Below are 24,698 nucleotides of genomic sequence, written 5' to 3'. Positions count from 1 at the left end.
TTGTAGAGAAGGCTGGAGCCGATGTGGGGCTGTGGGACGGGTGGGGTTTTGTGGCCGTGGCACAGGGGGTCTGGGGGCTCCGCTCGCGAATGTGGGGGAGCTCGGCCTGGGGAGAGAGGTTGGGCGTGTGCTTGTGTGCAGGGAGTGGAGAGTTACATGGGGTTTAAAAATAAAGGTGGCTTGCAAGAGGAGGGAGGTTGGGTGTCTACCTTCTGTGTGACCTAGCTGCGAAGTCCTGAGGTAGGTAAATATATAGGAAATGGGGGAACTGGATTCAAATTATAGAGACTTGCAAGGGAATCAACAGAGAGAAGCTGAGGCTAGAGGCTGTACAAGCAGCAAGAAAAAGGTGTGTTTTTTGTGACTGGCGTCTAAGCTTGGCTCTATGCTAGACTCTAAGCATAACATTTAGGGTGAGCCTGTGGGTGACCTGCAGGCTGGAGGGCTTTATCTGTGAGGGACAAGTGGGAGGCTGTGGTGGCTTTGTCTGCAGAAGACGTGCAAGCTCCAGTTGTGGGAAACTACATGGGGCTGGACACGTAGATGGAATAGGTGGTGGTTGTGGTGTTGGGGATTCAGCCTGTAAAAGCCTGGCTAGACAGAGATGCTCTTGCATGGTTCAGAGAACCAGAAGGAGTTGGCATTGGTGTTTGGGCTCATGTGGCTGAGTTAGAGGCTCAGCTACTTGAAGACATTAGGGCGGAACTGGCAGTCTGGCCTGGCGGAAATTGAGGAGCTGACAATTTAGTGGTAGGTATGAGGGACTTGAGGCATTGCTGTTGCTCACACTGAGAGTGGGATTCTAGCATCAACTAGAAGTGATTGAAAAGAAGAGTATGTGTGTGTGCTCTTGTATTTATGTTTGATTGCACACTCACTGGAAAACAATGCGCAAATGAAATGGGCTAACCATCCAATGGACTGTTTAATGAGCACGTTGTTATGATTTCCCATTTGTGTAAAAAAAAAAAAAAAAAATTGCCTACAACTTTCTCTGTGAGGTGATAGGGTGAAGGTTGGTAGTCACATATCGGATCTGTTGCCACACTTCTACTACTCTATTCAGTTGTGGAAGTGTTGATGCAGTTAAAATGACAGTGTATTTTTATTAATTAACTACTGGGGTGACAGATTGTTTCCCATGATTAAGTATGGTTTCTTGAGCCCAGTGCTGGCCTCATGCAGCGTGATATTCCAAGGAATTAGGCTCTTCCTGACAACTGTTTCCATTTTACATGTTTTTGTAAGTAGGTAGTGTTGCCTTTGATCTTAGAGAAGTTTAAATACCTGGAAATGCATATGGTATATGAGCAAATAATAGCAGATGCTTTCAAAAAAGGGGGGTGGGAAATTTGGGAGATTTGGTAATGTTGGTTTAAAAGCTTTGGAAAACTGAAATTCTTTCTACAGTTGCTGAATAGATACAGCATAGGAAGGCAGATGCACTGTTGCTTACCATAGGGGAGCCATACAGCACCGTAAGATGTTCAGTTTCTCCAATGTCTGTGATGACTGTCTCTGCTGTTGCCTTGATCGTTAGCTGTGGTGGTACAAGGTTTATAATGTGTATAGTCACCTTATTGGGAGTCTTGAGAGGTACGTGGCAGTGGATTCATGTTAAATGGTTGATGCTGATACTGTCCCCAGTCTTTCACTCTTGAGACAAGGATGTTGGACCTGTTTATGAATCAGCTCCTGAGTCACTGCAATTTTGAGTCCAGCTGATTAAGGTAAACTGATCTGACTTTGGTTTATCCTAATACACTAGGCTGCAAGCCTTCATGGCAGAGTGGTCCTGGTGGCTGGGGGGGGAGTAGCAGCGACAGCTTTGACTTAATTTTTTCATCCTGCTACTAGGTATCTATACACAACAGTGCCAATACTGGAGGCAAACCTCAAAAGCCAAATGTTGTTGAGGCAAATCTGGTTTATTTCCTATAGCCATGTGTTGACACACAGATTAGCCATGTCAGTTGAGAAAGCAATCTCCTGTGCTGAAGTTTGTTGTTTGCTGTAGTATGAGTTGAAGATACTCTCCTCAGTGTCCTGCAGGTTGCTGTCATAGTTGTGCTTACACAGCTGTTTGGGCTGGGCTGTGATCCAGGCTTGGACTTCTTATCTACCTTGGTGCTTTTTGGAAAGAGGGGACACAGTGCTTTACTTCCAGAGTTTATTCAGCTTCCTCGCCTGATTCATGGCATGACCCCAAAATGTGTTGTCACAGCTAGGGATAGCAGGCTGCTGCTTACAGGTGAGAACAAAAGTGCTTTCAGCGTTTGTAGAGAGAGATGGCTTTGACAGTAGTACTAAGTGAACATGTTCTCAAGCTGGTGTGAGACTGGTGAGTGATAATTGTTTACAAGTGATAAAGTGGATCAACAAGATCACAAGCAAGCCTGTAATCAAGGCCTTCCAGTGTGCCAAGTGCCAGTTGTGTGATGGATAGTGGGTATTGATTGAATTTGAAGTTGCTGTCCACAGGGGGAAGCTTCTAGGCTGTTGCTAACTTTCTCCACCATGTGGTAGTTTATTAAATTAAGTTTTTGAGATGGTACTATCAAAATCAAATTTTAGTTAAGGCAAGAGTTTGTATAGGTTAATTGAACTATTTTCCCAATTTGACTTCATTGTATGGAGACAATTGCAAAACCTTAAATGCATTTATCTGTAAACAGTACAGAAACTAGGTAATTGAGTCAATTGGCCAACCTTAGAAAGTTGAGGAGAGTAAAGGGGTATAAACGAAAGGTAGTGGAGCGGAATTTTGTGCCCTGTACTTTTGTTTTTCACTTTAGTATAAAGTTAGTTACTTATGTAGGAATAAAAATCTTTACGTTCAGCTACTGACAGTTCAGAAACTGTAAGTTTAAGGAAGACACTATAGTTTTCACCCTTCCCTGAATTGTGTTGAGTCCTATTTTTAGTGACTTCTAGGAGGCAAGGTTTCAAGTTCAGTGACTGGTGACATAGCACAAATAATATGGTGCCCAGTCCTTTGTGATTTTTAAGTGTTTTCTGCAGTCAAGTAATTTAGTAAAAGACCTGCGTAATTTGAAAGTTCTTGAAATAGTGGTGTGGGTTTTTTTTTTGAAACTACTTCAGAACAAATCTTGATCTTCTTAAAGAAAATCAGTCCTCAGGCTTTCATCTGTTACTCATCATGTGATGATCAGATGAGAATGACCAACTTTCTTTGAAACCTTTTGCATTTATCCTCCTTTATGTTTCTTGAAATACATTTTGTACAATATATTCTATCGCAGTATGAATATACACTATTTTGGAATTTGACTTCCCTACATATCAAGAGGCTTCTTATATAATGATAACCTGCTCTAATTTAACTACATATTATTACTTCATTATCTTAGTAATTGCATTTGCAGCTAGGGCTGGTCCCTGGGGTCTTTTGTGAAGGTGACCTTTAAGATAATCTTCATGGGCTGAAAGTTAATGCACAGTGAAGAAGGAGTGATGCTTTCTGTTTTAGCAATCTGTGTGTTGTTTGTTTTTTCTATTCAAGCTTTTCTTGCTTCTGGTGCTCCCAAAGTGTTGCCAGTTTGTTTTCTTATCAACAGTCTTTTAAAATTAAGAGCCAAAATACTTATTCTTATAGTTCAGTTTAAAGGGCCAAGCTTGTTCTCTTTTTGTTTGTTACCTTTAACAAAGCCACATGCAGTTTCTGATGAAGAACAGCCAATGGTATCTGTTTCAGGTACGACCTTCTAATAGCTGTAAACAAAGGTTTTTCCTGAGAATGCTAAACTTTGCAATGTCTTCTCAGGTATGTGGTTTGTGTACTTAAGTGTGTAAGGTAACGGAGTCATCACAAGTTGTAATGGGACATACAGGATTATAGCAGAGGATTTATGCTCCGCTGCTTAGATAAGCATGCGGTATAAGATGAACAGCTTCAGCGGAGTTGTTTCTATTGCAGGTACAGCATAGTTTTATCCAATCTATAAGGTAAGCTGAATTTTTAATGTTGTCTCCAAAGAATGTTGAAGCATTAGAGGTATTCAGGTCTTTTGCAAATTTTGAAGAGAACAATTAAAATAAAGATGCATTGTGTAAAGAAAAATCAATTTTTTTTTTGGTGAGTTCTCTTGACCTTGATTTACTGAGTGCATGCTTGTGTACACCCCTGGGGAAAAGATGGGTGTTCTTAGTCCCCCTTCAGAATTTTCTAATTGTTTTCAAACACAGCTTTTACAGTGACACCAGATCCTGACAATATATCTGGGGATGATTAACTTTGGTAAAAGCGTGTATATGTCCAGAGTATGGCCAGTGGTTATAAATTTTGAGAACTCCTGCTCTCTAGGTTTGGAGTAGCATGGTTACCCTTCAAAACTACTGGCCAGACAGCTCTATTAAAAATCTCTGCATGTGTTTTGTAGCTAGCATAGTTCAAGCCAGGCGATGTCAGATCACTACACTCTGTGCCCTGGAAAGCAAGCAGTGATCCTAAATGATGGAAATGGATTCACTCTGGGAAATATTCTTCCACTTCTGTGGAAGACAATTTCAGAAACATTGTTTTCCCTTGTTTACGAGCATGGAGATGTTAAAGTTTATAATTTAGTTCTTTCACTTGAATTGCTGGCATACTTCTGAAATTCATTACCCAAATAAATGTAATCTATCTGTTAGTATAAAATCAATATTTTTTGTTCAAAACTTTTTGCACTTCTGAACAGTCAAAATTCAAACCTTGAGGCAGTACCAAGAAGATACTGGCTTTCATCTGGTCCTGCGAGGTTTTAGTGTTAGTGTCAGTGTTGGCACTTTATAATTGCAGCACCTGGATTTTCACAGGATCACTAAGGTTGGAAAAGACCTGTAAGATCAAGTCCAACCATCAACTAACACCACCATGCCCATTAAACTATGTTCCCACAATGCCTCATCCACATGTTCCTTGATTTTCAGTGCTTTAATGTTGTTACCATTGGTAGAGGTGAACTAATTCTAATTATGGCAGAAAGCTTTTTACAGATGATCTGTGGAGTGTGCACTGCAGTGTTATCTTACTCGTATGCCTGGTCCTGAAAGGAACAAACAATTAGCCTGAGCAATCAGTAGGTTGGCTGTGTAACAGAAAAAACTTATATTTGATCATGAGTGGTACTTTTAACAGCATTACTGCTGCTTGGTTCCTCACTGTCTTTGAGTGTCAAAGCAGAAGCTCAGTTTTATGCTTTTGCATCTTAAACACAGGTTTTTGCATTGAATCTCAGTCAGGGGACAGTATGTGCGCTTCAGAAATTACTTTGATGTTCATGTGGCTGGGTGTACTTCAGTGCTGTGCAGCTCTTTTTCTGCTGATATGTTCATCTTAATAAAATTCTGTATGGAGTGAGAGGCTGGGGGGAACTGCAAACGTATACCCAAAATGCTTATTCTTTTCAAAAATAGCTGCTAAGGCAAGCATGTCTTTGTGGAAGCCCTGTTGTAGGAGGCAAGAGAAGGGTTCCTTTTGACTTTATAATCTGTGTGTTCTGCTTGTCTTTCAGCTACAGGAGTATCTACAAAAGGAAATTTAAGAACAAGGTATTTGCCAAAACATCAAAAAAGTGAAACTGAGCTAAAGGTGCCTGTAGCTGTTGCTTCTGTTTCCATGGATCCTGTTAGAAGCACAGGAGATCTGACAGGGCCGCAGGTAAGTAAAGGCAAATTTTTCTTGCTCTTAAGAGTGCACATAGTAGAAAAATGGCAGAAAATCTTTAGACTGAAAACTTTTAAACAGTTTTAAAGTACTATTATTTTTGCAATCTTTTACACTTTTTGCCTGCTAACATGGTGGCTTGCTGGCAAAAATTACTTTTCCACTGAGATCACTTGCCCACCTAAAGAGAACAAAGGCTGAACGTGATAATTTATGTAAGTGGTAACTGGGGCTATGTAAAACAGATTATATATATTTCTATGTGCGTGTACAGAGAGAAAGTGAGTGTAGCTTTGAGTAGCCCCTAATCTGTATGTCATTAGCCAAATGCACAAAAAGTTGTGTTTCAGTCTATTCAGTTTCATTGCTTTAGTCACATCACTTGGAAAGGAGACTTGTAAAATTCTTTTCAGAGACCTTTTTGCTGTGGCTGCTCATGTTAGTAGGGTAAAATCGCTTTCTGTTTTTGATAGTAGAAGTTACAAATGCATTTGAGTAGTAGGAGTAGCTTTGTCAGTTGACATTATCTTTGGCTCTGCTTCAAATTTTCTGGTCTACTCCTGTGACAATAGGTGACACTTTTCCTACAGTTCATTGCAATAGAAATTTCAAAGAAGTGGGCTTTCCTTTGGAAGGTTATTCTGTGTTCTGATAGGTCTTGTGATATTCAGAAATCTGTTGAGAGATGCCATTTTGCTAACATGACTTATATAGTACAGTGACTATGTAGTGATTTGAGTACAGTTAAGACTCTTGCCTAGTAGTCATCTTGGGCAAGTTTGTACGTTGCTAGGGTTTGGTATCTTGCCACTTACAGGCAGGATCTAAAACTTTTGACTACTTCTGAATCACTGTTGTATTATCACGCAGTTAAATAATGTTCTTCGCCTGGGCTAAGATGTCTTCCTCTGTGTCTTCTGTGTGCTGAGTAAATGCCGTGTGCCTCACATGTACATTCAAAACTCTGATGTGAAGACAGATCACTCAATTCTCATTGCTTTGACAGTGTCATTATCCTTTGAATCCTTCAGCATGACAGTCTAATAACTAGTATTCATTGTTAGGGCCCATCCTGGACTTGTCCCTTTCCATATCTCTTTTTATCAGTACTTGCTTTTAGGAGGCTGGTATGTACCTCCACTTTGCAAATGATGCTGTTAAGTGACATGCAGAGACATTTCATAAATAGCCCCCATTATGCAGAATTTTTATGTAGAAGCATCTCTTTATAAGTATCTACAAGCCCACTGCCTCATAGATGCCTTCATATGTGACTTTAAAATCTGTTTTCTTGTATTGTGTGTTGTTTGTGTTACTTTGCATTATTTAGAGAATTTTTACTCCTTTTTCCCTGTGAGACCTGTTGGGGTAGAAATAGGCTTGCTTCTTTTTATACAATGCCTAATATGCCAAATCTTGATTTGAGACTCAAATGTGCTTTTATAATATTGACAATAAAACAGGTCCCAAGCTTTTTCTCCTTTTTGTCTTTTTTTAACCTTCTGTTTTTCTCTTACCTTACCAAATCCTCTTCATGCACTAACTTTGAAGATAAGCACTGAATTACTTGAAACAATCAGAACAAATACATTTTTATTGTTATGGAAGAGGAAGGTTTTGCAAAGTTTTTTTGCAAGGAGTTTTCATCACCAACAAACCTCATTTTCTTCAAGGTGTTGTGTACATGTCTAGGGAGAGCTGATCGCTTTGCTTTAATATAGTTTACAGTGTTGTACTGGTAGGTAGCTCACCATTGCTATTTACCAGAATCCTCTTTTGAAGAGAATGGATTGAGTTTTGCTCTAATACGGATCTCAGCAGAACTGATTTACCTTTTCTTTATTCAGATAGACTTGAGTACCACAAAGGAGGATGAGAGTTTTGGAGAAGACTTCAAAAAAGGTCTTGCTAGCTCTTAAGGTTTTCTGGTACTTCTAATAAATCAGTGGTTTGCTATACTGGTCTTGACCAAAATTTCCCATCTTGCCTACTTCCCGTTTGACAGACGTTGTCTGCTTCTCTCATGCGGATTGTCGTCTTCCAAGGTGTGGTTTATAAAGTGAGAGAATCTTCCATTTGTGTAGTACATTTCATCCAGAAAATACTGAGTTACCCTGAGCTGTGTAGAAAGGACAGAAATCTGGAAAAAGGAGACTATACTGTCTTGGCCTATATCTCATTTATCATCTTGTTTTGATGGTGGAGCTGTTGCTGTGCATAATTCCACAGCTTCATTTTGACATGTGTTATGGTACAAGCCTGCCTTTGAGAACTTTTTGTGTGCCATCTATCCATACCTGAGGGTGATACAAAAAAAACACAGACCAACTTTTCAGATTATCCTCTTCATCCCACAAATATTTGTCTGACAGTATGTACATAGGTTTGGGTAATACCTTGAGGTACCTTCTGTTAAAATCTCCTTCACTAATGTGATCAAGCTTCTGCCTCTTTTTTCAGTGAAAAATGCCCTGTAACTTTTTATTTTTCTTAAAGAAGTTCCATCATCTAGCTGCTGAAAAAAATATTTTTCAGATGTTTTTAGCATGGGAAATGGAAATCCTTCAACCGTATGTTTAGTTGAAGTAAAATTCAGTTAAGTTAAATATATTATCTCTTCATTTGTATTACTGTAAATAGCATATGTTTGGGAAGGAAACTGTGAAATCAAATGTCCCCTTGAAAAGCCCTGAAGTCTAATTTGCCTTGTGAAACTCCTCTCTTTTTTTTTTTTTTTTTTTGAGGAAAATATATTGAAGTGAAAATAAAGAGTGTACTGAAGGGTCAGGTGGGTATGACATGAGTCTGTATAAAATCATCACCTCTTTCAAAAGCGACATAGTCCTTTAATTGTTTCAAACCACTGTTCAAGAAGCAATTAGCCAAGAATGGAAGGGGGCACTTCCTCTCTGGTGTGTGCAGATCAGCTGCCATTACTGCTAATGAGGGAGCGAAGCCCAGTGTTTGCTTTGTGTGCTCAGAGGTTGTTCTGTGCTGTATTGTGTTAACTTGGCCAAACTTCAAGGCACTTGATAGCATTCTTGTATCTTATGTTAAGTGCTGTATGTGCTCAGGGAGGTTTGTAATATCTGTAGGTTTTTAAAAGTCTAAACTGAAAATAAGTCAGATTAAGTGGAAATATTTAAACTTGCCAAAATCCTGGACGGAATAGTGTAGCTCTTATCGCTGCTTTCATCTTGGGATTCTTATTTTGTGCATATCGCTAGCACTGGAGAACTGAGTCACCAATGACAGAAGTGTTTGATAAATAAAACAATTTAGAACTTAGAACTGTTTCCTGGTTGGAAACACTCAAAATAGATAATGCCAGTAACCTCAATAATACAAGGGACTTTTGCAAACACGAAAGGCAATGTGCCCTCTGGTGGACATGGATAACAAGTACTGCAGCTCGCAGTGAGAGAAAGGAATGCATTAAAAGCACTGAAGTACTGGAGCAAATTAAAAGATTGTTTTGAGAAGGAGTAGTAAGTACGTAGGTAGCAAGTAAGTGATTAAAAACAAATGATAGTGACATGCGAAAGGATGTGTACTTTCCTGCGTATTAAAAATGTTCTTTGAAATAAGGTCTTACCATCTGCTAATGATACATTGCATACCTTTTTTGCTTTTTTTTAATGCTTTGGTCATATGCACTAAGGCAGAATGTTTTTTCTTACTCTTTATTTTAGGATCCTAATATAATAAAGTTTGAACTTGGATTTGGATATCGCTGCGCTAGATTTCAAAGTCATGAGAACCTACTGCCCTTTATCTAGTATGAATCAATGAATAGTGTATGCCTTAAAACTTTACCCAGCATGTTTACTATTGAAGCTAGCAGCCTGCATTTGAATTACAAGTCTCTTAAAAGAATTCTTCACAATTTGGTAATTTGTTTCACTGAACTGTACTTACATTTTAAAAAATATGTATTTTATTTCCAGTTGGAATTTGTCTACTTTCAACTTCTAATTATTAGGTCTTGAAATGCTTTTAATATCTTATGAAATATTTGTTCTCCCTAAAGAGTACTTTCTAAAATGTTACTTTAAATTTTCAGGTCACTAATGAAGGAGGAATGAAGAGTGCTTCTTTGAAGGATTTGTGTCCTGAGGACAAGAGACGCATTGCAAACTTAATTAAAGAACTTGCCAGGTAAGAATAAGCATCAACTGAAAATGCATTATGTTTAAGGAGAGTCTCTAATTAACATCAAGCAATGTAGAACAGCATTATGGAACTGAATATTTGTATAAGGTAATATTTCTTGCAGGAGGAGGTATGAACGATGAAGCAGCCTGATGTTTTTTCCTTGCTTCCTGACCCAAAATCCCCTAAATGTATTGAAAACAGGGCCAAAGTTTTGTGACCTGCAGAAGTTCATCCATATAAACCTAGTCACAGGGCTAGGGTTTTGTTTGCTGCTTGTATCATGTGCTTTAAATAAACACGTTGTCTTTTGGAAATGACAAACTTTGATATGCAACTTTGTAGTGCTTATTTGTCAGGGGTAAGCTTTTATGTGGAATGCTGCCTTAAAGGTGGATCGGTGATCTTGTGGCTGAAACATGTTAATCAGTATTTGCCCGTGTTTGCACACGTAGAGCAATAAAGAGTCCAGTGTAATTTTAACTTGTCTAGCCAAACTTTCCATTGCTTTGATTAATTTCTTCAAGTTCTCCCTATTCTTTGAAAGGAGAGGCAGAAATAGTGCAAGTTTCTCAGCTTTAGCAGAAGGTTTTTTCTAAGTTTCATTCCAGTGCTAGTTGCATTCATGAAGATAAATTATGTCCCTAACACTTCAGAATCTCTGGAAATCTGCTTCTGACGTAGTGGCTGTAAAATTGAGAAGGAGCACACGGGACTTTGGCAGGCCTTCGCACAACATCAGAGGGGAAAGTCTTGTGAGGTGATCTCAGGTCCTTTGGACTAAAAGTTGGTGTCCATACTAAGAATTTGTAAAGGCAAAGTTTTTCTAGAACAAAATGCAAGTTCTCAGGTATTAATGAAATGCTTTTTGCCATAGATTTCATATGTGTGTGCAATAATTGGCAAGCATTACTGTCCTTTTTCTTTTTATATAGGAAAATTTGGGCAGAGAAGTAAAGTTACTTGCTCAAGGTCATGGAATAAGTCTCTGGTGCAGCTAGGAATATTTTCTCTCTGATTATCCTTATTCAGTGAACCATTTTACTTGCATAATAATTTGTACCAGTATAAGGTTTCTTGTTATTTCAGTAATTCCTGAAGTTCTTCATGCTTGCAACTCTATTTTATCCTACCTCATGTGTTAGAAAATGTCTAGTTAAGGCTGTCATAAAGAGTAGATTGCTGGGAAGTGTGGTTACAAATCGTCAGATGTTGGAGCTATTCGGACACTGTTGCCACTGTTGATAGATAGAGGTATATTCTAATATTAAAAAAAGCCTTTTATTACATTGTTCCTCATAATACACTGCTCCCTAGTGAATAGTAGTACACTAGCTCATTTGAGCATGGGATTCTTCTTAAATCTCAGATGCTGTGATTTTTCCCTGAGGGCAGTTTGATATTTCTGCCTGACATTTCTTTGAAGAAAAATAGAAGGTGCAGCAACATTAATTTTGAAAAGTAAAATTAGTGGAACACTATTATTTTATAGTTAGTTCTCTTTTATTTTTAAACCTAATCATATTTTTATTGGATGTAATTAAAAGTCCTTTGCAGAGTAATAGGGAAGTTGAACTTTAATTCCGCTCACCTCGTCACTTTTTTAAAACTCTCCATAATTTTCATTCCTAGTTGTGCAATGATGGGAGGGTTTTTACATGCCATAGAACATTCTTTGCTATTTCAGAGAAGAAAACGAACCAGCAGAATGCTGAAAGTTTTCCAGGAAGGCTGTCCTGCAATAAATAATTGGAATAATAAAGATCTCGCTTGACCAGAGCTATACTTCACTGTTCTTTATTTTGCTACTATTTATGAATGAAAGTGATAGTAGATGGGACTAATTCTTGCATGTTTATTGTGGGATGGTGGACAGAAATAGATTGGTCAGTAACCGTCTGCATGAAGACAGTTTTAAGGTGGTAAAATTCTGTCTGAGTGGAAACCCATAGCAAAATATGATTAACAGCTGGGGCTTGAATTTCAACCAAGTCTTGCTTGAGCAGTTCAAGATATTGGTCTTTCTCCTGACTTGTGCGAGTGCTGAAGGAGAGCTAACGTACTTTTCTTTCTCTTCCTATTCTTAATTCTCTTTTCTCAACTCTCATTCCCCATGCACTTTTCAACACTGGGAAGGTGTGTGCCTGTGCATTAGCTAATATGCTGCAGGGAGAGACTTTGTTTTGGTGTGAGTAAATTCTAACAGTGGCTATATTATTTTCCTTTCCTTTGAGAAAATCAGCTACTGGGCTGTAATGCTCTGCTGCTGGGGATTCCAGTGGCTGATGTCACGTTAGCTGTTAGGGACTTTATGAAATTGAATTTTGAGACAGGGTTGAAAGAAAGGGCTCAGCTGTATCCTTTCTAATCCTCATTTCTAGGCTAAATAATCTTAGGTTTTGCTCTGTGCTGCCACCTGTAAATCTAGCCATTATTTTGCGTTTCTTTGGATAGATCCAGTCTATCTTCCCTCCTCAGATGAAAAGAGAAAGGCAAACTGGAGCCAAAGTTTAAAAGACTCAAATGCTGTAAATTTGATTTTTTTTAAATTGTGTCAGCAGATTCTTTTCAAATTGTTTTGATAGGGGAATTTCTGAGTAGAATGAGTCATGCCTATGAATGCCAAAGTGCTCTGTGAGTAAATGGGAAACTCATGAGAGTGATCAGCCATTTTTTTCAAAAACAACCAGCATGGCACCTTCGTGTTTTCAGCAAGGTGCTGGTGGCGTGGTGGTGAAAGTGGCAGGAACAGTAAGAGCAAATTTTAGCTCTCCCTACAAGCAGAGTCCTTTTAAGGGGCAAAAAAGACTTTCTCTGAGCTTTCATTACTGCAGGCTACTCCTGAAGCAGTCATCAGCTTATGTAATGAAATGAGCAGTGACATGGTGAAGACACTGAACGATTCCTACCCTCGTACTCGTACTCTGCGCCAGTGTCAGGACGCATTAGCTTCTTCCAAGAGGGAGCAGCGCAAGGTCCCCCAGGACCTAGCTAGTTGGCTGTTGAGCATTAAGGATTTGCTAGACATCATACTGAGAATGGTTATGAAGTATTCTGGAGTGAAATATTTTAAGTGATATGCAGATTTTGAAAGCTGTCTCTGTCTTGGCATTTGGCTGAATGGAGGGGGTCATAGCTTTCTTTGCAGACAGAGTGAGTGTGTGCTTGCAAGCATTCACCTCACTCCTAACTGATATAAAGCCATAGTACTGTGACTTTCTGGCTCCTACTATGACATGTACATCATAAATACTTCTTCCCTGTCTGCACAGTTCACATATGCCTGTACAGAGCACATAAGCCATTTGCTTTTGAATGAACAGAGACATTGACTAGGTGACGTAGAATGGTTCATGAAAGTTTAATTTTTGCTTTTACTGGTGAGAATTGCTGTCTAACTAGTTTGTATTCTTTCTTTCTTCAGATAAGATAACAGGGAGCCAGCTTTCTCTATGTTTGCCTTTTGCAAACAAATCTTTGAAAGCAATTTAGGTAGAAAGGTATCATAATGCCCTTATCCACCCAAGGGAGGGAGTGATTGCCTTTTTCAAATGAGATACAAGATGGTTTTTTGCTATCAGATTAGTGTCTTTCTGGCAAAGATCACTGGCACGCCCAGAATGACTTGTACCCAGCAGCTAGTAAAACAGCCTTCAGACAGCCCTTTGTTCCTTCTTGAGAAAATTCTTCCTCCTTCCCAATATCTTGGATTCTTAAATCCTTTGTACGGTGCTAGCAGTCTGGGATGCTGGTCTTTTCTGCTGGCTTGCTTTATGTGGACTTTTTATCCTGATATGAAGATGAAATTGACCAACTAAAATTGAAATTTTTTCCAACAAAAGGTGAAAATGGGAATCAAAACAGAAGGTTAATTTGGTTACAGAACTGGAAACCGTTATAAAGGAGAATAGTAAAACTATTGTAGCGTATATCTGCTGTTTAAGTGTTTTTCTTCCAGCACTTAGGATCTTTGAAGGACAACTTGCCTGTGGAAGCCCGTATTACAAATCTGCAGTGTTTGGCCTCTTGGGTTGCCTTCTCTCCTGGGTTACGCTACCTCATATTTAACCAAATTGTTACCTGGCTTTAACTTCAATGTCAAGGTCTTTTCTTCTTTTTTTTGTGTGCTACTTTAGGAGACAATATTGTGCTGCGGTTCTCTTAATTGGTCAGGCAGTGAGACTGCAAATGAGATATATCTAAGCTTGTCTGGAAATTACTTCTTGTTGATAGGTAAAGCATGCCTAGGATTATTGTAACACCAATCACACTTACCTTTGGTGCTTAAAAAGTAATTTGTAGCTATAAATTCATGCTGTGACATCTAGTTTGTATTATTTTGCAAGTTGCATATCATAAAATCTATCCATTGTGCAGCAATTTCAATTATGTTTCAGGATCGTTGGGGTTTTTTGTTAATTTTTTTAATTTATACAAACTGCCCATGATACTTCAGTAAAATGTATCGGATTTGTGAACAGTGTCCTTAGACAAAAAATACTGCCATTCTCTCTTCCTGCAGCGCTGGTATTAAAAGTCACTTTGTTGCTCAGTTCTGCCAGAGGCATGCTGTGATCAACTCTGGCATGAAAACTTCTTGTTTCATCTTTTTGAAGTGCACCTTTTACTTGGAATACCTGATTTCATTCCATGGATCCTGCGTGTGCTGGGCTCTGCATGATGCCCGTATCTTGGTCCTTGCTCCATTTTTCTTCCCTGAGTGGTCCTGCCTGTTTCAGATGCCATTCTTTGCTTGGAATGTAAAACCTGTGCTTTTGAGAATGGTTACCAAAATATTTTCATCTTTGCTAGCTGGTTGGCAGACTAATATCAGGTGAGTGTTCCCTAAAAGATAAATGTTCCCAACCAGTATAGTACTGATCAGTGAAGTTTCCAGTGTCTGTGTCTCTGCTTTTTGTTTGTCTTCTGTCTTAACTTGCTCAGCCACAGTTCTTAATGCATTCAGATTTCTCTTGGTAAAAGCTCAATTTTTTCTAACGTTTTTAAAAAACAAAAAACACTATTTTTAATTTGCTTTTCCAGCTCTTTTTTCTTTTGTAAAGATTGTAAGTACCTTCAGTCAGGAAGAGTTCTTTTGAGTTTTGTCCCTAGTGTAGTGTTGATGTGAGTATTATCATGGCTCTTTCTTGTGCATGCCAGTTTTTCATTAGACAAATAAAACTTGAAGAGCTGTTGACCTGTGCAGTGCTTCAAAAATTCCACCTGGAGAGCATCAATCCTGCTTACTCAGTTGAATGAGTCAGTGTCATCAGCAAACTTGTTGATCAGTTCCTTTTTCAGATCAGACAGTCAGAACTACTAGTATCAGCAGTGGACTTGGGAGCACACCATGATAACTGGAACTGGTGAATTAGGAATTAATTTGAACCTTGAGGCTGATGTCCTACGAGGTGTTTTTGTCAATATATCTGCATTATGAATTTTTCTTTTTCTACAGAGGCTCCTGTAAAATAAAATTAAAATATTTATTTAGATGCAGCTAGAATTACATAAGCTTTGAAGTGTTGAATTTAAAACAAATCTTGAACAAAGATAGTGTGTATCCTTTGACACAAGATAGGTCAATGTAAATTGCATGCAAGGAAATGTTGCAGACAGTGAACAGCAGGAATAGTTCTACTGATCTGTCATCTTCGCTCTCAGCTGTCAGTCCTCTATTGGTTCCTGGGAACAATGATAACAGAGCTGGACACCAGTGTGTTGCTCAGCGGAGCAGTTGTGCTCTTTGTAGTTGCAGTGCCTTCATTCTTTCACTGCTCTTTTCTGACCACAAGTGGATGAAAAGCAGGTGAAAATCCTTTTTAGGAGCATTATGAGCCTTGTAATGTTTCTGTTTGGCATCAGTGAAGTCCTTCCTAGTTCTGCTAAAAATCATGTGTTCTTTACTACCAGAAGGCAAGAAATAAGTATATAAAAAAAATCTCACTGAGATATATAAAGGATGTGACATAAACCCAGCATAATCTGATGACATTCTTGTATTCTTTTTCTCTAACTTCCTTTTGCCACCTCCTGTGAGTAACTGTCTTCTCTATCTTGCCTGCCCTTTATGGGCTGTCTCCTGCTTTGTGATACATAAACACATACTGCCACGTTTCTTCTAAGATCACTTACTGTTCTCAGTCATTTACTGCCTAAGATATGTGGCACAATATATTCATGTGTCTGGGAGTACGACAGCTTGCTGTGATCTGTGTTAAATACAAACACAGCACGCGGATGTGATGCAGACTGATACGAGCAGCAAATCACAGAATCTGGAGATGGGTAAAACCTACTATGTTTAGTCTAATTTCTCTAGTGCTCTGGTCTTGCTTACCTTATCTTATTTTCTTACACTGTTGTTTGATTTTAATATTCTTAGGTGCCAGCATGGCCCCGTGTTTCAGTTGTCCCGAACCTTTTTCTAATACAGCGTCACTCCTGCAGCTAGTAAGCAAGCTTCCCTCCTTATATAGTGGCCTGGAGATGATACTTGTCCGCTCTTTCCCTTCTAATCTTTTTTTTCCCCCCTGTTCTTGTTTCCTTCCTGTCTTTCATCTACATGGTCATTGCTGTCTTCATTGTCTTTTTCTCTAATTTTCTCTACTTTTTTTTTACCCTAAGAAACAGGAGGCATTCTTGCATCTTTCACTGATTACGTGAAGCAAGGTCGTATATGGATTACATGAAAGAAGTCACTGTAGTCACTTACCTGTTTGCTCTAGATTCACAGAAAACAAAGTGGTTGTGGTTAGATGCAAAAGCCTGGGTCTGCAGCCGGTGGCGTATGTACGGTAGTTGTAACTCTATCGGGGAGCAAGGATGTATGGTAGATAGTTCTCAAAAGTTTGTTCCCTGCTTAACTAAGGAGTACATAGGTGTTGGGATGGATCCAGAGTTAATACAGCTGGTTCTGTTGTCATTGTTTATTTTCTGATGTGTGCACACCCCTTTTGACAGTCTTTGAGTAGAGGGAAAGGGGCCTAGGAATGAGTTGATGAACACTGCCAGGGACAGGATTGTAAATGAGACCATGGGCATATGAGTAGGGGAATGTTTTTATGCTAAATCCATGTCTTTTTTGTGTAATTTAGAAACTTTCCCATTAATAGTTTGTTCCAAGCTTTCAAACTGTTCTAATTTACAGAATCTGATTGTATGCTATATGTTGTTTTTCTCCCTCCAGGCTTGTAGAGAAAAGATGTGAGTTTCAGTATTATTAATTATTTCCAACTTCATGCAGTGTGCTTGAGCTGTGAGTTGATCTCAGAGTTGGGGAATACTGCCTGTTTATAGTTCACCCCAGGGGGGTGACCCAATTGTGGTACTTACGTTTTTTCTACTAGAATATCAAAACAAATCTGTGCTCTCTTAAGGGAAACATCATGATGTCAAATGGATGGCTCAGTCCCTGAATGGAGTTCTCTGTTAAGAATGTCAATGAGTCTGATGGGACAAGTGGAAGGCTTAGTCCAATGCCTATATATATACATAAATATATAAAAATAATCCCCTCCCCCCTTTCCTCTTCCTATAGGATTGTTCCACTAAAGGAAGTTAACATTGAAGTTTTCTGAAAGTTGTACTGCTTTCATCTCCTGTCACCTGTGTTGTGGCAGCTGTTTCATCATCATAGAAGACTGAACTTTAAGAGCCTTCCACAACAGAAATCGCCTAAGTGCAGAGCAATAATATTTATTAGTCTAAGCTCATTACTTAATATTTTTGTAGAGCTTTTATAGAACCATGATTTCTAAGCCATGTTTTTTAGCATAGTTACAGGATCATCTGTGCATAATGGTCTTATTGCCTACGTGATACCAGAATAATTGTTTTTACAGCCTGCTCTTGAGGTGCAGAATAAATGATCATTGTAAACCTTTCTCACATTGTCATCTTTTAATCTTGATCCATTTATTTACACTGAGCAGCAAGATACAGGGTGCCATGGCCCAGACAGAAAGGAAAATTTACTCCTGCGGCTTGATATTTTAAAATCCCCAGAAGAGGACAAACTGTTTTGTTTGGAGAAAACTAACAAGAAAAACGATTCCTTTCCTGAACTTCTATTTGACCAGTAAATGTGAAAGAAGGATTAGTTTATAGATTAAGAAACAGAAAAGTTTTTCAATTTCCTTCTTGTCTCAGCAGCTAAGCTCTCCCATTTGAGTTGTCTGTTTACATGCCCTAGGCTTGTAAGGCTCCCAGTGTGTCTTCATTATGGCTGCAGGGAATCAGACTGCACAAATCTAATTGTGGGTTCAGGTCCTTACCTTGTTGTTCCACGCTGCCCATTAATGCGCATGCACTCTACTGAGACCAGAGTCTTTGAAAAAATAATTTATTGCATAAAGTCATACGCATCTTCCGGTGTAATATAATAAAATAAACATTATGAGGAACTAACCTGTTTAAGGGTGGAGAGGGTGATATCTATTTACCTGGAAAGTGGAGGAGTTAGAAGTCAGGCACTGTGGTTATGGGCATATATTTTATTTCTCTCAAATTCTTTTCAGGGTAAGTGAAGAAAAGGAGGTGACAGAAGAACGGCTGAAAGCTGAACAGGAGTCATTTGAGAAGAAGATCAAACAGCTAGAGGAACAGAATGAACTTATCATCAAGGAAAGGGAAGATATCCTTTAAAAATATGTGCAGGGGCTCACTGTCTGAAATAAAAAGTGAACTACAGAGCAATAATTGTTCTAATTTATGGCAGAGAATAAATCTGCATGTGCTGCCATTCAAAAGCAATCAGAGAGATGACTTGTCAGCATGTGACGCTGGTTCATTTGCGCTTAAAACTGCCATCCAGCTGTTCCTATGATGTTGTTTTGCTATGAAATAGATATTTGTCAACTAGAAATGACAATAAGGAATTTATGCATCAAAATATGGTTATAGATTTATTTTTTTACTTAATCCTGTTAGGTTGTTATAATTGAGGTCTAAAACTTGCATGGTATTCCAGTACTCTCCATGTCCAGAGAAAGACAGCTTACACTGAAGGCATTTGAACTGTATATACGTACTAGGAGGTTTAGCCAGTTCAGACTTTTTTTGGTGTGGCTTTTGTTTGTTTGTTTTTCATATAAAAGTTAGCTGATTCTCTTTTCTTGCAGACTGTGACTTCCATTTTTGTCAAGCTGCATGTGCTTAGTCCCAATCCTGGAATATCACATGCAAAGTCAATGTTGCAGGGATTCTAATTTTCCTTCAGTGTGGTGCAATAGACCTTTACAAAAGTCTCTTGTTCATTTCTCTTCCAAATCTTTGATATTGATGCTTTCTTGTTTAATTCCTTGGAAAGCTAACGGTTGACTACAGTGGCATATGGAAGAGACAGTGCTGCAACTACAGCAAAAACAAATAGTGTGTGATTCAACAGGAGCTGTATTTCAAGTAGGGAGGATACTAATGCTATTTTAAAAAGCATGGATGAAACCTAGTGCACAATAGTGTTTTCAGTCCCAAGTCATCCCTTGTTCTAGTAAAAAATGAAGTTAGTGACAGAAGTTGTGGAGAAGAGCTACTTAAGGTGATGGGGGGCCTGGACAAGCTATTTTCTGAGAAGACACTAAAGTGTGTGTGTGTGTATGCTTATGAACAGTAACTGGCCATATAGAAGTAGATCGAAATGATGGTAAGGGGACAGACAGTGCCGAGACAAAAAGGGACTCTTCAAGCTATAGGCCAGTGTTGGAATAGAAATAAATGGAGATAAACAGTCCACAAACTTCATGTTTAAGTTAGAGGAGGGTTCTTGAAAAATTCGAGCAATCATATTTCACAGTTTAGCACTGGAAGGCTTAATAAAAAAAAGCTTTTTTTATGGTGGAGCTTGGTTGGCTTATGGAGGGAATTCAGTGATACGTTGTCTCTGTCAGCAGGGGATTGCCCTTGATGACCCAGAAGATCCCTTGTAGCACAGTGGCACTTATATTGATAGAAAGAATTTGGTCTGTTTGTACTAAATAATATACACATCAACAAGCTTAGCCGGGCATGGAACAGTTCCTGGAAAATACTAAATCTGATGTATTTAAGAGCCATTAGATGTGACTACAACTCTTTTACATTGATTTCACTGAAGTCAGTATTTTGTTGTATATTACGTCTTGTATATTCAGTTAGCTCATGAATGTGAGTGGGATGAATGTTCCTGATTAATATTTTTTAATTTATGCACATAAAGCTTTCACTAATTCATCTGAGGTTTATTTGGCTACTGGGAAGTAGGCATGCTTGCTTGGGTTCTTTTTGTGGGTTTTTGGTTGTGTTTTTTTGTTTGTGTTTTTTTTCTGTACTAGAAAGAGATTGCACAAGCATGAATACTTTTTCAGAAGTCTGGTAGACAAGGCAGAAGGTTAATGCATGCAATTTTACACTTCATAAAACTCTGTAAAGCCTAGAAATATAAAACAAGGTTATAATTTAAAACAATATAATTTTAACTACTGCAATACTTGCCTATCATACATGAATGATTCAAGATTCTCAACGTACCTCTGATCAGTTAATTTTTTATCTTAAAGCTTGTTGCAGAGACAAGAAATGGTAGAAGTGACTTGTCAAAGTTGAATACAGATTCTGGCTATTTTCAAGTACAGCAACTTGAAATTCTTCAAGTTCTTCTGAAATGTACAGAGTTCACTTGCAAATAAGTTATCAGGGATATAAAACCGTAAGAAAAAACGTTAAAGTCCTGTAAAATCAATTTTACTTACCTTCCCCCCCCCCCAAAGCTAATTTAGTCTCTGTAAAATTACTTTCTCTGGCCCAGTATTTAAAATTACCCTACAATAATAAATCAGTGCTTCTGATATAACTGCAGCTATCCAGTGAAGTGTAATTTCAACCTGGTAGAGGTTTAATTTGAATAGCATGGGCAGTGTGGGGTGGTTTTTTTTTAAAGCAACATGGGTTTTGTTGTTTGGGTTTTTTCTTACTAAGACTGTCGCAGCAAACATACGTGTTGTGTGCTTGAAATCCCTACTTTAAGGGCAGATTTTCCTCCTTTTATTGTGATTGAGGTTTTTTTTTTTTTGAGAAGCTATGTGGACCCATCCATTTGAATTTGTTGCTGATGAACTATGACAAAAGCTTTGGGGCTAGGGGAGTAGGTGCTGTGCAGTGTTCTTACTGCAAAACTTTGAGTAACTTACCAGTACTGAAAAAACAGTATCTGTCTGCAGCCTAAGCTTACATTTGCTTTGGAACTGGTCAGTGCTGTCTGGGTAGGGAACAACAACTAAAATTTCATGCAAACTTAAAAGTCAATTCTGTCCTTCCATTGCAGTTGAAACTTTGAAATTTGAGTAGTTCTTACTAGGGCCTGCAGTTAATGAAGGACAACCCTGATGAGCACACTGTGAATCATAAATAGGCCAGCCTGTTGTCAGGGTTGCCAAATACTTATTATCATAGAATTAAGGAAAATTAGGGATTTCAAGTAGTCTGGTCTACTCGTTTTCCCCAAAGCAGTATTGTTAAACCTGTCATATTATCTTACAATTTGGTCAAAAGTAGGTATTTTGACTAAGTTTTTCACAGGGCATTTCCACTTGAAACTGACTTCTTTCAAAAGAAACTTCATCTGAAGTGTTTCAACCAGTTCCAAAACCAGGAGAGGATCAAACCTTTATTACGTCTATAATAAACTGTTGTAGCCTTTCCTCTAAACAGTTGTAGTGCTGCTGTTCTTTGGAGATGTGGTGCTTAGTGGTGTAAGGTATGCATGCTGTGATGACATCTTTTGCTGTTCTTACTAGAATCTGCCCAATTGGGCCAAACTGGAAAATCCAGTAACAGGTCCTGCCATTCTTTTGATGCCCTTCACAATGAAAGCATCTTATAGGTATGCGGATGGGAAAGCGGTGGAAAAAATTAGTCTTCTCAAAGGGAAGATTAAGCAGGAGGTAGAGGGGAAAACAGAAGTGGAGGCTGTACTGGGGAAGTGAGAACTGGAACGTGGCTGGAAGGAAAGACTTTGAAAAGGAGGTTGGGCTGAGCATGGCTGATGTGAAAGAAGTGAAGCTTGTGACTGCTGAGTTCAAAAGTGTTTGGGATAAGCAGTCAGGGTTAAGGAAGAGCCAGGGTGGAGGCAGGTAGCCTAGAATCAGTCAGATGATTGTGAGACAGCTGATGAAAGCAGGGATGTGTCTGTTCAGTGTATTCTGGCACCCTCCAAACTTTGAAATGGAATTTGGGACTAAGCTCACGTGAGAAGACTCACCACATGTAACTTACCTCTGTGTCTTCCTCAGCGTACACTCTTAGTATTTGTCTTCTCTTTGCTTCTGTATTCCCAGATCATGATGGATACATACCGGCTGATTGAACGGCGCTTCTAGCGGCAATCTAAATTCTGGCATTGCCTTTGGAGGGTTTGACTTACAACTTTTATGTTCTTATTTTTGTTGTTTCATTTGCATTTTCAGAATAAGGGATGAGCACTGCACACCACGTTATGCTCTTAGGCTACTTGTGCTGCCCCTTCTTCCACTTCTGCTAGGAGCTGTTAACAGAAAAGCTTCTGGCTTCCTTTTTTTCTGGCATATTTTCAAGCACATATTATTAATTTAGGTCCCAAATACGATTTAATTTCAGAAACAGGAAAATATCTTTTGTAAGGTGCCCCAGTACTGTCATGATAGATGTCTTAGGAAAAAAATGATAATAATGAGATTATTAAAAAACAAATACTACTGTTAATTCAAAGCCCAAAGAAATTATTTTATGGTTTTTAGCTTTTCTTGTTATCACCATTACAGATTTTTTCATCTAAATTTGATGGTGTTGCATAAATGAAGAAGCAGAAACAGCCTTAACATTTCTGTGAAGATTTATTAATTGGGGAAGAGTAAAATTCCTAATAAAAAAAAGGTTATTGAATTCTAAGCTGTGCTGAAATTATCATTTTGGAGACAAAGAATAGGGAGGTAAAGGGAAGAAAAGATTCTGTTTATTACAAACTTTTCTTTTTTTTGTAAATTTAAACTCATCAGTCCTACTAAACCACTGTTTGGGTTTATATTCAGAAGGTACCTGGATTACTTAAGCTTTTTGTTGGGATTATTTTCTGACTGAACATGGTCTGTTGATTTGAAGACCTAGCCAAGTTCATGTAACAAAACCCATATGATTTACTTGGCTAGTCTTAAAAATGATCACAGACTCTGTTTACATATGTCCTTAATATTGTAACTTAGGACTACTTAATTAGTTGATTTTGCATGCTGTTAACATGAATATTAATTTAACTAAAACAGTTCATTTGCTGATATTGTTAGTGAGACATAGAATATTAATTTGCTGGAAGAATAATGGGCTTCTTATAAGCATTATCTAGAGTCTTTAATAAAATGCTTTTAGTTTTGCCATAGTACTGTTCATTACATTACTCTTGCATATACTCATAAATTAGTGCTATTTAAATATTTTCTTCTTTTCCTATCTATCTTTGTAGCATTAGTATTATTACTCAGAAGAAAAATAGTTGCTGGCTTGCTTAAGGCCAAAGAATAAAACGGTAGAAAAGCAGGTATCAGAGTACAGAATTTACTTGTTTATTCTGTCGTACTTACTTTTCTCTATAATTTTGAATTTGCTTTTCTGAAAATGGGAAGAGAAACAGGCACTTCTTCTATTTCCTTTCCTTTTTTAATCTGACCCACCAAGTTGTCATCACAGGTTAAGAAACAAAACAAAAAGTCTTGCATAGAAAGCCTTTGGCAGTGTACTTTGTTGAATGTGTAGTCTTCATGTCCTGGTTAACAGACATGTATGTGTGTGTGTGCACCTCCCCAGGGCTGCTGTTTGCAAAAGGACAGTCTGAACTCACAATGACAACACAGAGTGTCATAGAGAAATAGTGTATGGAAATTAACATATAGTTAAGCATGTATATATGAAAGTTGGATCCTTGCCTTGTTGCCCTCCCCAAAATAATAAAAGGCAAGAAGAAAATTTCTATTTTCTTCTATAAAAGGCAAGAGAAAAATTTGTGGTTTGCAGGAAACTCGTGCCTAGTGCTTTTGAAAGTCAGACTATTTATTTAAAACTTAGTAACAATTTTAGAGTTTAACTTTGGTAAGTCTAAGGGTGATTTTTGCTATTGTTATAGTTTCTGTAGTACAGTTCCTGATAGTATAGTTTCTGACAAGTTACGAACTGAGGGATTGGAATGACCATCATCGTTTTTCTTTTATTTCTCAACTTGGCTCCCTCAGCTTAATTTTAAATTTTTGCCTTCCTATTTTTCATACGTGAATGCATACTATATGTCTTTTTGTGCATCATAATTTGTTTGAAGGCGTGTGAGGAGAATGAAAAATCAGTATTTTGCTCCTTTCTTCCACTTTTTCCAACTGCTTCACTCTGAAGGTGTTTCCCTTACTGTTATTATAGGTCTCCTACTAGTAAATGTTTCTAAGCAACCATTATGGTCTATTGAATAAAAGCCGAACTTATTAAAAAGTCCCTGAATATTTATATGCTATTCTGTAACAGCAGTATTGGCTAAATAATGTATGTATTTAAGAACTTCTTAAATGTAGAAGAATCAGTCAAGGACTATTGGGTAAATAAGATATTTTGAATTTTTCATGAACTTTTAAACTAAAACAAGGTGAAACATATTGTAATGTTGAGTGTTCAAATGGATCAATGACTGGAGATTTATTTAAAGTTGAGCTTTCTGTGTTTAATCCTAGCTAGTGCGCTAGAGCCCAAGCTAAGCCACATTATCCGTGTTATGAAATTACCCAAAGTCAACAGGCAGCATCTAAACAGTCAACATTAGCCTCTGTAGAATATGAGCTAGATAGGCTTTTTGCCCTAAAACTTCACACTCAGTGGTGCAGTATTGCCTGTGAGA

The 24,698-nt window shown here is 38.2% G+C and overlaps 1 protein-coding gene across 1 annotated transcript in view; it reads left to right on the top strand.

Moving 5' to 3' along the window:
* KIAA1328 (KIAA1328 ortholog) overlaps nucleotides 1-24,698 on the top strand; it is a 174,416-nt gene that overhangs the window by 299 nt on the left and 149,419 nt on the right. The window contains exons 2-5 of the mRNA XM_059834078.1: nucleotides 3,680-3,715; nucleotides 5,523-5,662; nucleotides 9,732-9,826; nucleotides 18,340-18,455. Coding sequence (XP_059690061.1) covers nucleotides 3,680-3,715; nucleotides 5,523-5,662; nucleotides 9,732-9,826; nucleotides 18,340-18,455 — 387 coding nt within the window. The remainder of the gene's footprint in view (nucleotides 1-3,679; nucleotides 3,716-5,522; nucleotides 5,663-9,731; nucleotides 9,827-18,339; nucleotides 18,456-24,698) is intronic.

This window comes from Gavia stellata, chromosome Z (genome assembly GCF_030936135.1).
Source record: "Gavia stellata isolate bGavSte3 chromosome Z, bGavSte3.hap2, whole genome shotgun sequence".
Lineage (NCBI taxonomy): Eukaryota > Metazoa > Chordata > Aves > Gaviiformes > Gaviidae > Gavia > Gavia stellata.
This window is presented reverse-complemented; position numbering and strand designations above follow the sequence as displayed.